At 40.3% G+C, this 16,239-nt stretch overlaps 1 protein-coding gene across 3 annotated transcripts in view; it reads right to left on the minus strand.

Moving 5' to 3' along the window:
- Positions 1-9,574: 9,574 nt before the first annotated feature.
- LOC122537059 (HIV Tat-specific factor 1-like) overlaps positions 9,575-16,239 on the minus strand; it is a 27,147-nt gene continuing 20,482 nt past the window's right edge. For all 3 annotated transcript variants that reach the window (XM_043669986.1, XM_043669971.1, XM_043669979.1), the window contains 3 exons: positions 15,412-15,598; positions 11,353-11,489; positions 9,575-10,091 (listed from right to left, as the gene is read on the minus strand). In XM_043669986.1, coding sequence (XP_043525921.1) covers positions 9,818-10,091; positions 11,353-11,489; positions 15,412-15,598 — 598 coding nt within the window. In that variant the 3' untranslated portion in view covers positions 9,575-9,817. The remainder of the gene's footprint in view (positions 10,092-11,352; positions 11,490-15,411; positions 15,599-16,239) is intronic.

A 16,239-nucleotide genomic window follows, 5' to 3' on the forward strand; every position in this document is an offset into this window, starting at 1 on the left:
TCTAACGACACGTCTGTAAAATATCTAACAAAAATTACAAATTGGTCATTTTCACCATTTTGGTAGTTCCAGTGTTGAAGGCGTTAAAAGAAAATCACTCGTCAAATTCTCAGCCCTACAGTTATTTTTTAATGTTAGAACTACCGGCGATTAAAACATGAAATTTCCATCCAGAGATGTTAAAATAGAGAGAGATAGAAGACTTTACAATACACAAAGTTTTATTTCTACATTTTGTGAAAAGTCTAACGACACGTCTGTAAAATATCAAACAAAAATTACAAATTGGTCATTTTGACCATTTTGGTAGTTCCAGTGTTGAAGTCGTTGAAAGAAAATTCTCAGCCCTACAGTTATTTTTTAATGTTAGAACTACCGGCGATTAAAACATGAAATTTCCAACCAGAGATGTTAAAATAGAGAAAGATAAAAGACTTTACAATACACAAAGTTTTATTTCTACATTTTGTGAAAAGTCTAACGACACGTCTGTAAAATATCCAACAAAAATTACAAATTGGTCATTTTGGCCATTGGTAGTTCGAGAAAGAAAATCACTCGTCAAATTCTCAGTTCTACAATTATTTTTTAATGCTAGAAATTTAATATTTTAATGCTCTAACGACACGTCTGTAAAATATCCAACAGAAAATTACAAATTGGTCATTTTGGACATTTTGATAGTTCCAATGTTAAAGTCGTCGTAGAAAAATATTCTTCAAACATTTTACACTCTGTCTGCAAAGTACGCTCTTATCTTTACCTCGATAACTATTTAAACCTAACTTTTAATACTATTTAAAAATTCCATTCTTCCCTCCAATTCGTTCACTTCGTGGTTCTGAACGATTTCCAACTTTTTGCTTCTCCGATACACCGCTTTAGGCTACAATTGCTTAGTGGTTGCGTATATTCGGACAAACCGACATTCTTAAGAAACTATGCACACGTTTACAAGCCCTGATCTCTCGAATCTGTTAGGCCACAGTGGACACATTTTGTCATAAAGAGTTTCTTTCTTCGAAACTCGCGCAAATTCGTCAAAATAAACTGAGCGAGTATTCTTAGCGACTGGGAAGTCGCACATGAACGAAAACATTTACAAACTCATGCTACTTAACTGTTGACATTCCAGGATGCTCACAGAGAATTTACTCTCCGATTCTTCACTTCTTCAAAACAGCACACAACGAAATTCTCCGAATTTTGTTCTTAGGGCAAACATATGTATCATTTCTTTCACTCGAGGAAACAAGAATCTCAAATACGGATTTTTCACGTTTGTTAAACGTTCACTATATCGATTTACTTTTTTAATACTACATTGAGCACCTGCTGTGACCATCGCTTGTTCATCCTACTTGTTTGTCTGATGAATAAACTTTGGACACATTCTCGGAAACTGTATCCACTAACTACTGACTTCAAACACCAAATTCGTACAAATACGCATCAATCATATTTTCAACACTTTATTTATCGGCCGTGGTCAAGCCTACATGCTACACTAGTCAAGTAGTAGTGCTACAATACTCGCTGGTATTTCATTTTCATCAGTCTGATTCATTATAGAGCGAGGGAGTAATTTCAAAATATTCGAATAGCGATCAGTAACAGTAAAAGCGAACAACGACATAATTGATACATCGTTAATTCAATCTAGCAAGCACTAGTTTCGAGAAATATTCAGAATAGTCAGATTCCAGTCGATAAAGTCGCTGGCATTATAAAAAAAGAAAAAAGAAATCCGATCATTCGGATGCCGATCGATAAAATGTTAACACATTGTCGACTGGTAATTTTACGCAGAAGCTATCTCGTGTCACCAGCTGTTATTTTCGTAACTGAGTATGAAAGTGAAACAGTCTAAATAATAAACTTCGATATTAACTTATTTATACAGAATGAATTTCAATAAAACTTTGTATATCCCTTGTATATATTATTTATAAAATAGTTTTACTAAATTTTAGTAATTTCATTTTGATATGATACACAACAGTTTTTGCAAATTTGCCGTTTCGAATCAATTTCCACATCACTATGATCAATTTCAAAATCACTCGGACAATCAGCTAAGGAATCTGCGTGTAATTCATTGAAAACTTCTTCGCCGTCGAGAATCTGTCGTGATTGAAATTTTTGCAGCACTAAAATCGCACGTTGAAAAAAACCTGAATATCAACAAAAGTAATTTTCTTTTTCTATAACAAAGCGAATCGAACACGACGAAGAAAGAACATTCGCAACATTCTGCGCTACCCCGAATGTCGAAAATTAACCAGTTGCGCTGGCGACCGATTGCGAACCATAACGAGCGACCCAACCGTATACAACAATTCTATATACAACATCACCGGACAGAAATTATTGAGAAGCAATCAATTTATCACTTGTTTCGCCTATTTTGTTTCACTTAGGTATACTCGAAACTGAAGAGAATATTAGAACAATTTTGGAACAAAGAAATTCTCGACGCGCGTGGCGGTTCGAGAGATTCAAATAGCCAGTGCAGACACGAGTTAACTCGTCAACCGGTGAACAATGTGTCGAAAGAAAAGGAAGAAGAAAATGAAAAAAAAAAAGGGAATGAAGTAGAGGAAACTCACCCTGTCGTACTGGTGCGTGGCGGTGGCGGCGGCGGCGGAAAACGATTGAAATGAGGCCGACCTGGTGGGACTGTCGTGGGCCGCATGCGGATTCGCGTGGGGATGGGTGTGCGGGGCCGTGTGAGGGTGAGTCGGGTGCGGCGGCGGCGGCGGCGGTGGCCTCTGGTAGAGGTAAGGATAATATTGATACATCACCTCGGAACAGCTCATCACCCCGCCCGGGCCCGGCACCCCAGAGCCGGCCTGCCGACGTGCGTACCCGAACGTCGCACCACCCGTTCGTACACTATCTTTTCTTTCCACTTCGTCCACTTCGTTCTCCAATCCTGCTCTCTCTATCTCTCTGTCTTTTTCTCTCTCTTCCTCTACTCGGTGTGCCCTTTTACCTTGCCTTCGATCGCCCCTTGACCAGCTCGATCAATCAAAACACCGACCGAACGTTGGAAAGCGTCAGGCTGATCGGCGCATCTTCGCGGCACGGCACTTGGTCGACGAATGACGACTCGCTCTGCTCTCGATTCTCTGTGTTGCGTGTGTGAGTTTGAGTCTCGTGCGAGGTTTTTGCACGTTCGACTCTAGCACGCCGAATGGAGCATTGTTGTGGAAAATGGACGAGCGAGTAAGTTTTTGCTCGTAACGGGCAGCCGAGTGAGAACGAGGGACTGGCGTTTCGCTGGGTTTTCTCGGGTTGATGGCTGTCAACACGGTATTTCGAACGCACTGTTTTGGTCAGTAAGCACTGTAATCGGTCAGAAGGACGAAGTTGCGTTTCACTGGATGTTCACGTTTACCACTGTGAATGTACCATCGATGTGTTTTCCCGTGACAGATCCGACAACGCGGAGCACGCGTACGATGATACGCTTGGTTTTTCTCTTCGAATTCACGTGTCGTACTCTTGTCGTCTCCGTGGCGTTTACGACGCTCGACAATCGAAACGACGTCCGAGAACGAGTCACACCGAACCCAAACCTCGACGACGAAAACTTTCCTTTCAAGGTACTCCTGGAAAAGCCACGAGAATCTCTACTCCGTTGGAAATGGTAACGCGTGCACATGGAAGGACCACAGTCGAGGTGTCATCGGAATCAATCACCAAACGCACGCGTGAAGCTTGGACAGAGCGTGGACAGCAACGGTGAGATGGATTTTGGTTTTGGCTGTGGGCACACGTAACACCTGGCTGCAAGGAGAGACTACCCTCGCGACGAGGAGAGACGTAACCGGACCGTATCGTGGCCTGGTGATGTGTCTCTGATGGGCGAACACAGACTGAACCCCCCGGCGTCGTGTCACCCTCACCGTCGACCGGTCGGCCGTCTTTTTCCAACTGGTCGCGCCGCGCGGCGCTCCGTCTTTTTCGCTTGCCGCGTGTTCACTCCTTCCGCCGGCGAGGGTCAGGGCCTGGCCTCCCCCTTTCGTTCACCCCGACAGAGGGGCAAACGGCAAAGGAAACGCCTCCTGGTAGTTCCGCCGGCGGCCAATCAACGTGCGGGAACACCACGTCCAATGAGGCGACGGTTGCCACTCCTACGCTTGGTCGTCTCTGTATTGATCCCACAATGAACCCGACTGCCGCTGTCGCGGTATTAAGAAGTTCCTACTCGGGTTAAACCATCCCGCTGCTCTTCCTCCTCCATCACCACCAACGCCTCTTCCTCTTCCTCTGGCTCTGACTCCTCTGGGCTCTGGGCTCTAGCTCTAGCTCTCTGGGCTCGTCCGAGACTCCTCGCTCTCTCTCTCTCTCTCTCTCTCTTCCTCTCCCTCTCCCTCTCCTCTTGTGTGGCTCTGCCACGACCGGACCTACCGTCTCTTTCCATCTCTCCTCTCTAGCTTCTTCTTTTCGTCTCATCTCTCTCTCTCTCTCTCTCTCTCTGTGTGTGTGTCTCGGTTGTTGGTTATTCGCCTGTTCTGCCTGTCCGTTTGTCTGTCTGTGTCGCGTCCGTAGGTAGCTCGGTTCGCCACCCTTTCGCCGCTTCCAACCCCCAAACCCCGGACAGGCTCAGCCAGGCCGCGCGCATAATGAGTCTTAATTAACAGTTTCGCGGTGTTTTGGGAAGCTTAATTTGCCGAGCCGAGCCTCCAAGAAGAGACGAACTACCGGAGCTCTGCCGCCGCTTGCAAATTTTCCCGCCGCGCGCCTGCTCCCCGATGGAAATCCGATGCTCCAACTTTCAGAGGCCGTTTCAGGCGATCGAAGCGAGGATCTTGCGATCGATAGTTCAGGTTGTGTTGACTGTGGAGATTCGCGAAGATTCGATGGAGACGGGAGTTGGAGTTTCTGGAATAGAGAGGGATTTGGTTAGTTAAGGATAGGCACAGTTACAATCAGTAAAACGTATAAAAAGATCGGCCGTTGCCATAAAAATTAAAATTTTAGAAACTTTTCCAATCGATTGTTAAAAAATCTTGAAGTTTCACAAAATATTTTAACACTGGTAGCGTGTTATAATCTGAGAAATTTATCAGCAAAGTGATCTGCCTCGTTCAACACGGCAGATATCTAAGAATCTTGTACGCACGGACGATCCTTTAGTATCGGAAATCCAGTTCATAAATTAAAGAAAACGAAGGTACACTTGTTCAGTAAATATAAGATTTACAAAAAATTTCGTTACCATGAAAATTAGCATGTTAAAAAGTTGCACTGCTTTCCTACTTCACCTGTTAGGAATCTTAACACCGAATCTAAATTACAATCTAAGAAACTTACCCGGCGATCTGCTCCATTTAACGATTCCTTACGAACACAGCAAATATCTGAGACACCACCATACGAACAATTCTCCAGTATCGCAAATCCCATTCATAAATTAAAAACAAGGTACACTTATTTAGCAAATGTAAGATCAAAAAAATGTCGTTGCTATAAAAATTAAAATTTTAAAAACTTTCACTTTCTTCCTACTAAAAAATCTCTAAACACTGATGATGAATGTCTAAATATTCTAAGAAATTTACGATCTAAGAATATCTAAATATTACGATTTAAGAAACCATACGCGGACCATAACGAGCGACCGTATACAATAATTCGTCGCTTTCTTTTTCTTTTTCTTTTTGAACTCATGTTGGTATGATATCACTGGATAGAAATTATTGAGAAGCAATAAATTTATTATTTGTTTTGCCTGGGTTATACTTAAAACTGCCAAGATATTGCAATTTTGAGAGAAAAAATTCTCGACGTGTGTGGCACGTTGTTCCAGCGCAAGAGATTAACGATTCCTCATAACCACCTGCGCTGGGGCAACTGATTGCGGACCATAACGAGTGACCAGACTCGTATACAGTAATTCGTCGTTTTCTTTTTCTTTTCGAACTCATGTCGCTGTGATATCACCGGATAAAAATTATTGAGAAGTGATAAATTTATTATTTGTTTTGCCTGTCTTGTTTTACTTAAAGTATATTTAAAACTGAGGAAATGTGACAATTTTGGGACAAAAAATTCTCGACGTGCGCGGCACGTCATTCCAGCGCAAGAGATTAACGATTCTTCATAACCACTTGCACTGGCAACCGATTGCGGACCACAAAGAGTGACCAGACTCGTATACAGTAATTCGTCGCTTTCTCTTTCTTTTCGAACTCATGTGGGTATATCAGTGGATAAAAATTATTGAGAAGTAATAAATTTATTATTTGTTTCGCCTGGGTTATACTTAAAACTGCCAAGATATTGCAACTTTGGGACAAAAAATTCTCGACATGCGTGGCACGTTGTTCCAGCGCAAGAGATTAACGATTCTTCATAACCACTTGCGCTGGCAGCCGATTGCGGACCATAACGAGTGACCAGACCCGTATACAGTCGGTACGACAAAAATTATTGAGATGTTATAAATTTATTATTTGTTTTGCCTGTCTTGTTTTACTTAAAATGTACCTAAAACTGAGGAAATGTGACAATTTTGGGACAAAAAATTCTCGACGTGCGCGGCACGTCGTTCCAGCGCAAGAGGATAAACACAGCAGAAGAACCTTGTACGCAACCCCACGAACGATCCTCCAGCGTCGCAAATCCGATTAACGGCAATGTTACGGCGATCAACGGTGGAAGGCGACGCAAGCAAACAGTGTCGGTGCCTCCTCGACACTTGACCGTGGTGAATCCGCCAGTCGTATCCGGCGCCTAATCTGCCGTGTAACGCGGCAGGTCCGTGAAGAACCACCCTCCCTTGCAACCCACCGTGTTCCAAATCCAATAACCCCCCCCCCCTCCCCCCCGGACAAGTGTGACACGACGCGCGCGTCCTTTCTTTCCCTCGCTTTTCTCTCCCTCCGTCGTTTTTCTCTCTTTCACTCCGTCTGTCCCTGTGCCAGTTGGACGATCAAACGTTTCCTCGACGGGGCAGTCATCCTGCACGTGGCCACTCGAACAATGCGCCAGCCGCACCCCGTTGCTAATAGTCGGGCATTAAATTCGTCGGTGATATTGCCGGACCAGGGGAGGATTGTTCCCCTCCCCCACCTCTTAAGAGTCGCTCTCAATGGGACGAGACGTCTGAAATATGCTTGCTCGTTTCGTCCATGGGGAGGGGAAGGATGGATGCACCCGGGCCAACGATAGACAACGTTACGAGCGAGAGAAAGCTGACGATGGATCTCGAAGCAAAGGGGAGTGTGTTTTTCGGAGAGTTGGTTATTTGAAAGGTGAAGAAGAGGATGTTGAAGCTCGGGGGCTTGATTGTCGGTGTGCGATGAACGTTGTAATAACTTGAAATTTCGCTTTGGGTTTTGATGTGATTGATGATGGGGTGGTTTTTGAAGGTGGTATTGTTCCATTAGGTAGGACGTGAGGAATGGGAGGAATAAGTTGGACGTACAGAGGGTGAATGTACATTTTCGTGATACATGACGAACTGAAAGTTATTTTCAGAGTTTGGAGAAATTAGATTCTCAACTTTTCAGAAGTATCTGTGTATCATCTTTTAATTCTGGTACGATGGGTTTTTTCTTAGCTTGTGGAAATGGAATTTCAACCCTCAAATTATGTTATATACATTTTAGAATTTAAGGTATATTATAGGTATATTATATTATATAAAATAACTAAAAATTGAAATAATAAAATTGTGAAGTAATTTTCAGTTTTTTATATAATATAAAATTTGGAGACTTTAAAATAACTAAAACTGAAATAATAAAATTATGAAGTAATTAGTAAGTAAAATATAAAAGTTATATAAAATAACTAAAAATTGAGATAATAAAATTATGAAGTAATTTTCAGTTTTTTGTACAATATAAAATTTGGAGATTTTAAATTTTGAATTTTCAAAAGTGCCATCATCTATCGTTCACTTACACGATACATTCTCTCTAGATTGTGAAAATAACCTTCAAACTATACTAAACGTACGTTTCAGTACCTCCGGTATCAGATGAAACTGCAAATTATCCCTTTGTTAATGAAATATTAACATTTCGAGAATTCGCATTTACGGTGAAAGTAATAGACACTTAGTTTCCTTGCTTAAAAAAAAAAAAAAAAAAAAGAATTCGCGAAATACCTCGAAACCAGGAAACTGAGGATCTATTTCATTAGCGTTTCAGTTATTTTAACGTGGACTGAAATAATGTAATTAAAACGACTGGAATGTTCTTGCTCTATACCGTGAAGCATAATTTACTAATGAAAAAGACCGATGGTGGCTTTTTTTGCTAGCGAGCATCCAGCGCAGCAACGCCAACAGCCAGGTTGAATTATTGCGAATTCAACGCACGGACGCGGCACAATTGTGCCGCAGGGATTAAACTTGAAATGCACTTATGCAGCCATTGTGTTAAATATGGATCTTTGAAGCGGCTTGTTGAATACCTGTTGTTGTGCAATCTTCGCCGATGTGGAAATAATGTTGCGTTTCTGTCACTCCAAGTGCAAAACGTCGCCTTCCATTAGCTCGCCAGTAATTTTACAATGATCGTTAACTCAAAGAAACTCGAAATGAATAAAAAATGACTTCTCGTAAATTATTAAAATTACAAAATAAAATGACGTCGAGTTTTCTTCGGAGCAAACGATTCAGCAACTGTGAAAAAAAAAAAAAAAGGGGGGGGAAGACAACAATGTAACGAAAAAAAAAAAAAAGAAAAAGAAAAAAGAAGTTGTGCGAAGAAGAAAACAGTCGTGCAGATAATCCACGATAATCGATGTTATTACGAAACAATAGATCATCTGCTAGATTAAGTTTGTTCGAAAGGGCTGAGGCTGATTCGCGTGGTTGTTCAGGGGCGGACGAGGACAAAGCGTTCGAACGAGTGCAAAGAGGAGGAAAGAAAGAAGGGAAAGGGAGAGGACAGATCTCCTGGAATCCCCTAATTTGCTATTTCGGCATTCCGACCGATCCGTGTGCTCAGCTGGTTCGTGGGACCTCGGTTCGTGAGATGCTGTCGCTGATCTATCAAAAAACGCGATTCCGTCGGCTCTTCTTCTGTCGCCGAACCGCGATGCCGCGGCGGGACCGGCCTCGTTGGCCGTTGATGGGAACCGACCGGTTCGAATCTATCATGGAAACCATTCAAACGGATGGAATTTCTCGTTGACGTCGCGCCCGATCGCCACGGTGAATCAGGCTGTCGTTTCGTGACACTTCTGGAAAATGGGAAACACATGGATGAAGTCGTATAGAAAGATATTGCGATATAATTGATGGAATGAATATCATTGCAGGAACGAGGTATCTTTGACAATAATTTATGGTGCAGGAGATGTTTAGCTGGAGAATTGAAATTATTTTCTAAAATTATAGCTATATGAACGAGGTATCCTTAATAACATTTTATAATACTGGAGACGGTGTAATCGAAGAGCTGAAATTATTTTCTAAAATTATAGCTTACGTTTAAATCACGCTTTAATAATTAATTCGAATAACGAATGTTTCACCTGTGGCAACAAGGAAACTTTAGGATAAGAGTGATAAAAACGAAAGAGAGGAGAAATCAACGAACCATAGGTTACAGGGAAAATTACTCTCCTTTATTTCGTTTCATCCGAGTAACGACAACATGATGACTATGGAGCTATATAATACAATATAGTACTTGGGTGTTCAACAAACGAGATACAAGTCAGCTGCAATATCCTCTAATCGTGATCGTGAACGTTACTCTTAATCACTGTCGTTTAAATCATTTGTTCTTTAAACGTAGTCCTTGCCCCGCGATACAATTTGCCACCGTTAATTGGAGTTTTCCTTAATTCAGTCGTTATTACTAACTAAATCCCCAGAAGAATGCTCGGAATTCGACGATGCCTCGGTTCCTCTCGCAACTTCCTCTGTCGTTGCACGTTCCGCGATATTTGACCGTTTCGTCGTCTCCGTTTTTTCAGAATTCTTCACCGTTCCCTCTTGTTTCTCCTCTCCTTTGTTCTTAGTCTTCGCGACTTTCTGTTGCGGCTCCTCCTGTCCGTCGTCCAGATACTGATCCCACTTGGCAATTCTGGCTTCTGTTTCCGCGTCGGTTTCTGCAATCCTAAAAAGAAGAAGAAATCGTTTTGACGAGCCCCGTCATCATCATCCGCTCTGCTCGGCTGTGCGTTGGTTGGATTAATTCAGAAGGGAAATTGAAAATTGATAAAAATTATAAGAGATTTGATAAGAAGATTTTCTTAGACCTAAAATGAACGACAGATGATTAGAAAGTATTACAAAATGAAGGGCGGTTTTTCGGAAGATAGGTAGCTACGAAAGTAATAAAAGCAGTTACGAGTTGAAATTTTAATAATTAAAAACGAGAGTGATGTAATGAAAATTAATTGGCAATGTGTCAAGTGTAGTTGGGCTGTTATTAAATTCTGGAAGAATTGAAACTCTCAATTTCATTGTGGTTAACAGAATGAATAAATAAAATAAATAAATAAAATAATTAAATACAAATTTATAGTAATTATAATATTGAGAAAAAATAAATTATTGAATAAATAAATAAAATAATTAAATAATACAAATTTATAGTAATAAATAATATTGAGAAAACTGTACAAAATTTCATAGGAGCATGAAAGTCGGTAATGTGGAATCCTGTGTATGATAACAAGATATATGAAAATAATATTTAATAAATATTTCTGGCGTCATGTACGATAAAAATGTATAAATTTATAATCGTTATAAAACTAATTGCTCAAATAAAGGAATAGATATTATTATATAATTTTTCTCATTTTCGACGTTATCGATCGCAACACAGTAAGGTGGCAACGTTAGCAGCAGTTAATACAAAAACAGCATCAGTCATTAAGTGCAATTAATACCTTTTAATTGTGAATAAAACAACACCTATTTATCTTCTTAGACATTGAGTGCATAAAGAAATCATTCAGATAATAATTTATAGCAATAATTATCACATTGTTAAACTTTTTTTTTTCAATTTTGATATCCTGACTGCTTAAATGAAATTTCACTTTAGAAATTATTAATTGCATTAAGATTTACGTCCTTCACATATGTTTAACATATTTTAAAATATAACGTGTGTACCACATATTTTCTGAAATCATTTCAAAATTTATAAATCAAGACGAGAAAATTGAAAAATTGAAAGTTTGCATGTGAAAAGTAAATTCGAGTACTTTTTCAAAAATTTGTGTCGGTAAATCAAATTCGAGGAGCGAAGAAGCGGTTTCAGAAGGAAAATGAACCTCGATGGTTAATTATCGACCAAGCCAAGCTCAGCTCTGGTTGTGTCGGTAAAACCGACAGCAGGGAGAAAAAGCAACGGATAAACTTACTTGTATCTCGTCTTGCCGTCCCAGATTTCTGCCGATATTTTCCTCTGACTGAACCAACGACCGTTCAACAATTGAACGCACGCCTGTGCTTCCGCTGGCTCCCGAAATGTTACCTGTGCTACACCTTCCGGATGTCTCTGCAACAAAATATGCAACAAAAGTTACCCTCAAACTCTTGAAACTTTTCTTCCATCAAAATGAAACACATCAGTCAAATAATATAAAAAAAATTCCTTTTTCTAGTAACGAACATCTCTTTTTTTTATAAATTATATTATTTTATGAAAATTTATTTATTTTTTATAAATTATACTATTTTATAAAAATTTATTTCTTTTTTATAAATTATACATTATACTATTTATAATAGTATAATTTAAAAATTTTTTAACAAATTATACTATTTCATAAAAATTTATTTTTCACGCTGACAAACAGACATTTCCTTAGATAGATATTTGTAGCCGTTCATTTATTTCGCGCTTTGCTCGCTTTATACTTTACTCTTGAAACCTGACTCAACGAAACCAACGAAACGCAGGCGTTAATTAAACAATGGCTCAGTTAATTACACAAAGATGGATTCACTCGCATTGCAACCACTTTTGCACCAAGACGGATCCGAGTTTTACGACTTGAGTCTCGCCTCACGTCGCGATACTTTCCTCGTGCCTCAGACTTAAACCGCAATTTATGAGCCTTCGGTTTGAACATCAATTTTACTGTCTGACCTCATGCGCGACACGGCGCTCTCTTTGTTCTTTCCCTTTGTTCTTTTCGTTGTACCTCGTTAGATCAATCGGCACGCTCTTCGTTTCATCCGTCGTCCTTCGTTGCAAATACAGAACAAAGTCCATCTATATTTACAACTGTAAAATTAACCCCCGTTTTATGGATATTCGATTTTTCCTATCTAAACAACTCTATATGTTCGTTCAATTTCTTCGTAAATTTAAAGTAAATAAGCAAAGAAGGAACATTCAGTTCAACGAAATTTACTGCGCTCCAAAAAAATTTCTCCGCAAAACCACGATCGATCATAACTTTTCCACAACGGAGTCAAAAAAAAAAAAGAAAAAGAGGAACACGAGAAGAGAGAAAGAAAGAAAGAGGGAAGAAAGCGGAGCAAAGACGACCGGCCTGACGAAAAAGAGGCAACCGGATATTACGCTGGAATGATGTTCCCCGAATCTCGCGAGAAGTCGGCGAATGCCGACTAAAATGCATCGTCTGTTCATAAATTTGGTTTACGAGCATCGGCATCGTTCCTCTTCCCTCGTTTTTTCCTCCATGCTCTCTCTTTTTTTACCAAGTTCCGCGCGCGGTTCGAAAGCGACCTGGAAAATACGGGGGCAGAGAGAGAGAGAGAGAGAGAGAGAGAGAGAGGAGAGCAACGATCGCGGGTAAATTGGCCGCCACGAAATTTCCTTTCACGCGCCGCTTTTGATCTCGAACGCACGTTTCTACACGGATACAGCGATACTGGCCCTCCCTCTCCCTCTCCCTCTCCCTCTCCCTCTCCATCTCCCTCTCCCTCTCCCCCGCACGACGGAATTCACTTTGACATTGAATGGATTCACGCGGCTGAGACCCGCCGCCGACACTGGGTGTGTCTCTCGTTGCGAATTTATGGGGTTAGGTCATCCCTTTTCCAAGGTTTATTCGCGTCGACCGTGAAGCAGTCGCGCTTCTTTGTTGTATCCACCGTCGTCGTCGTTTCTTCTTGCTGCGCGTCTTGCACCTTGTCACCGACTCATTGTCCTTCGTTGGCCGAGATTTCTTTCAAATTTCGCCGCTGAACTTGCACAAATTAAAAAAACATTGTAATCGACGGAAGTTGCCGAACATTTCCAGGCCAACGACAACAGCTGTCCTCGCTCCTCGGATTTCCGACGTGGCGAAAAGAATGCTCGTGGAATCTGTAACATCGTACTTTTACGTTATATTCTTGCATTCTTTCTCCGGTGTTATTTTCTCTCCCTTTCACGACGTCGCTTTTGATCCCCATCGCACGTATTTCCAGCATTGTCGCGACTCTATTCTCCGCTGCCATTCTTCGGTCCTCCATTCACCGTGTGCCGTTCTTTCTCTCTCTCTCTCTCTTTCTTTTCTTTCCATACCGATGTTCTTCTTTTTTCCTTTTCTTTCTCTTTTTTTTCGAGAAGTTGCGCTCTCTGGTTACTGAAATCCCTCTTTTAGAAACTTGCCCGCTTCCTCGCCTTCCATTAGGCAGTACAATTACCCCCCCCCCCCCCCCCCCCGTGAATGCTAATTGAGAAGTTTACGAAACGAAAGACGACGGTGTATACATGGCAGAATTCTTTCCAAATTTCTGAATAATCAAACCTCCAAGCGCTGCGACAGTTTATTTAAACAAACATCTATTTCATCTGTTTCAAACTCCTCCTGATTCTTCCAATCGCACTCTTTCTCTCTCTCTCTCTCTGTCTCGCATCACGCATGAAATGCATTTCCGGAGAAAGAAAGACGATCAAAGGAAATTCGAGTGGAACGGCAGATTATCTCTTGGAATGTGCAGTAACTGTAGTAGCAATTGGGACGAAAAGGGAACTTTCAGAAACGGTTCGGGTTAGTTCGGTAATCGCTGGAAACGATTTCCAGAGAAAGTAACTACTCTCGACCATTGACTAATCACAGGGTGCGCGTCGTCAGGTAATTCTCCAAAGGGTAATAGGGCGGCTTGAAACAGCCTGACGCGCGTAGGAATTAACTGGGAGACTTGGCGAAAAATAACGATCTAAAATCTATTATCTCGTGAACGCGCGACATTCACCTGACTCTCGACAATGTTTTCTTTTTTTTTTTTTCAACTACCACTCGTAATAATTTCTTTTGTGTTGAATCGACATTGCCATGAATCGACAAAGGTGAACGACGACGAGAGGCTTGAAAAATATTCTCTGGATCAAAAATTTGGCGAGAGCCACACATAGTCTACATATTCTTTTATCAGTTCAATCTATAATTCAGTCTATAATGTTACTTATGACGATATTAAAAACATCAAAATTTTTATAGTGAAACGACACACTGATTGGAAAAATGTATTTACATTAATGAAAACTTTTAACAAGAACACCGAGTCTGTTTTTTTTAGATACCAGTTCATCATTCCATTTGGTAGTGGCAATACGAAGAGTATTTTCAAGATGCTCGTCTAAAATTTCTGTTCTCATTTTAATTTCCGTGTGCTTCAAAATCTCTTGCATCGCGAATATAACTACTCCACAAAAGGGACATTGTGGTTAAAATTATTCAAATAATAAAATTCTTATTCAATTTCGGTTGAGCCGCGGGTCGCGAGATTGTAAAATTTTCAAATGCTCGAATACTTCAAATATACGTGCATTCAAAAAAAAAAAAAAAAACTTTTGCTGTGTGTTGTTGTCTCGACACTACAATGATGATGTTACGAAACATAGCGCGATTCTATTACTCTTAATAGCCACGGTATTAAAGGGCTGGACTGGAAAGATCATCGATAGGTCAGTGATGACTTACGCGACACGGAATGCGCGTTACCAATTGACCTAGATCTCGCACCGGGCGCAATATTTATTCATTTAGAATTCGCAAAGCATTCAGTTACAGTCAGTAAAATTGCAATACAATTTTATATTAATGAGACATTAATTGCAAGTGAAATTCACCGCAGACATTTTACAACATCGATCCCCGTTTTTCTGTCTCCTTTCTTTTTTTTTTTTTTTTTTTTTCACGCGACCTTTCAAACGCTAATACGATAATCAACGTTCGATTTGTTTTCATATAAATTTACGACACGGCGGATGAAATTCTATTTCGTAATGCTGCCTGATTAATTGCTTCGTTACATTTACTTTAACAGCCAAGCGATTAAACTAATTATCCGCTTGTTATGCTACTTCAAAGTGAATGTATCAATCTGCGTTGGGGAAGTTCATCTAATAAGTACGTTGTTTCGAGCAACGTGTTTCTCAATACTTCTCTCGCTCGAGGTATTTTATAATGAAAAATTCCTCGAGCCCCACCCGGGTTCATTAACGGTTCATTACTTACGTCATAAATAATAACTTTTCGGACGTCGCCGCATTTCAGGCACTCGGATCTGATGTCCTGTTGATATTCAAGCAGTAACGAGACTTCCTTGTCAAAGTCTTCCGGCGAGAACAGATTCTTTATGATTACAACCCTCTCGTGTCGCAGGGGCTCTCCAGGCGCGCGTTCAGGCTTCCAATCGAACAGTCTGCAAAAAAAAAAACAAGAAAATTAACAATCACGTAATAACGAATTCTCTGAAAATTATTTTCCGTGAAAAAGAATTGGTCAATTTCTGGTTTAGGCTTTTACCACCCAATTTTTGCCTAGTTCGCTGCTGGTTTATAATTTTTTCGACCTTCTCCGATTTTGATCTTTCTTCTTTCTTATTTTTCAGTGATAGAATGAACCTCTCGTTAAAGAAACGGTAACGAGATAGCCTAAATTTGGAGAGGGAAAGCTGCTAAACTAGAAATTTACGCTAAACCAACAATTGTACGAATGTTTATATAAGGTGTCTGAATAACTTTGAATATTATATCCGTTGTTTCTGAGGATATGAAAAGTACGAATGCTTATACAAGGTGTCTTAATAACTTTGAATATTATATCCGTTGTTTCTGAGAATATGAAAAGTACGAATGTTTAAATAAGGTGTCTCAATAACTTTGAATATTATATCCGTTGTTTCTGAGGATATGAAAAGTACGATTGCTTATACAAGGTGTCTCAATAACTTTGAATATTATATCCGTTGTTTCGGAGGAAATGAAAAGTACGAATGCTTATACAAGGTGTCTCAATAACTTTGAATATTATATCCGTTGTTTCTGAGGATATGAAAAGTAC

The sequence above is a fragment of the Frieseomelitta varia genome, unplaced genomic scaffold (genome assembly GCF_011392965.1).
Source record: "Frieseomelitta varia isolate USP_RPSP 00005682 unplaced genomic scaffold, Fvar_1.2 scaffold_160, whole genome shotgun sequence".
Classification (NCBI taxonomy): domain Eukaryota; kingdom Metazoa; phylum Arthropoda; class Insecta; order Hymenoptera; family Apidae; genus Frieseomelitta; species Frieseomelitta varia.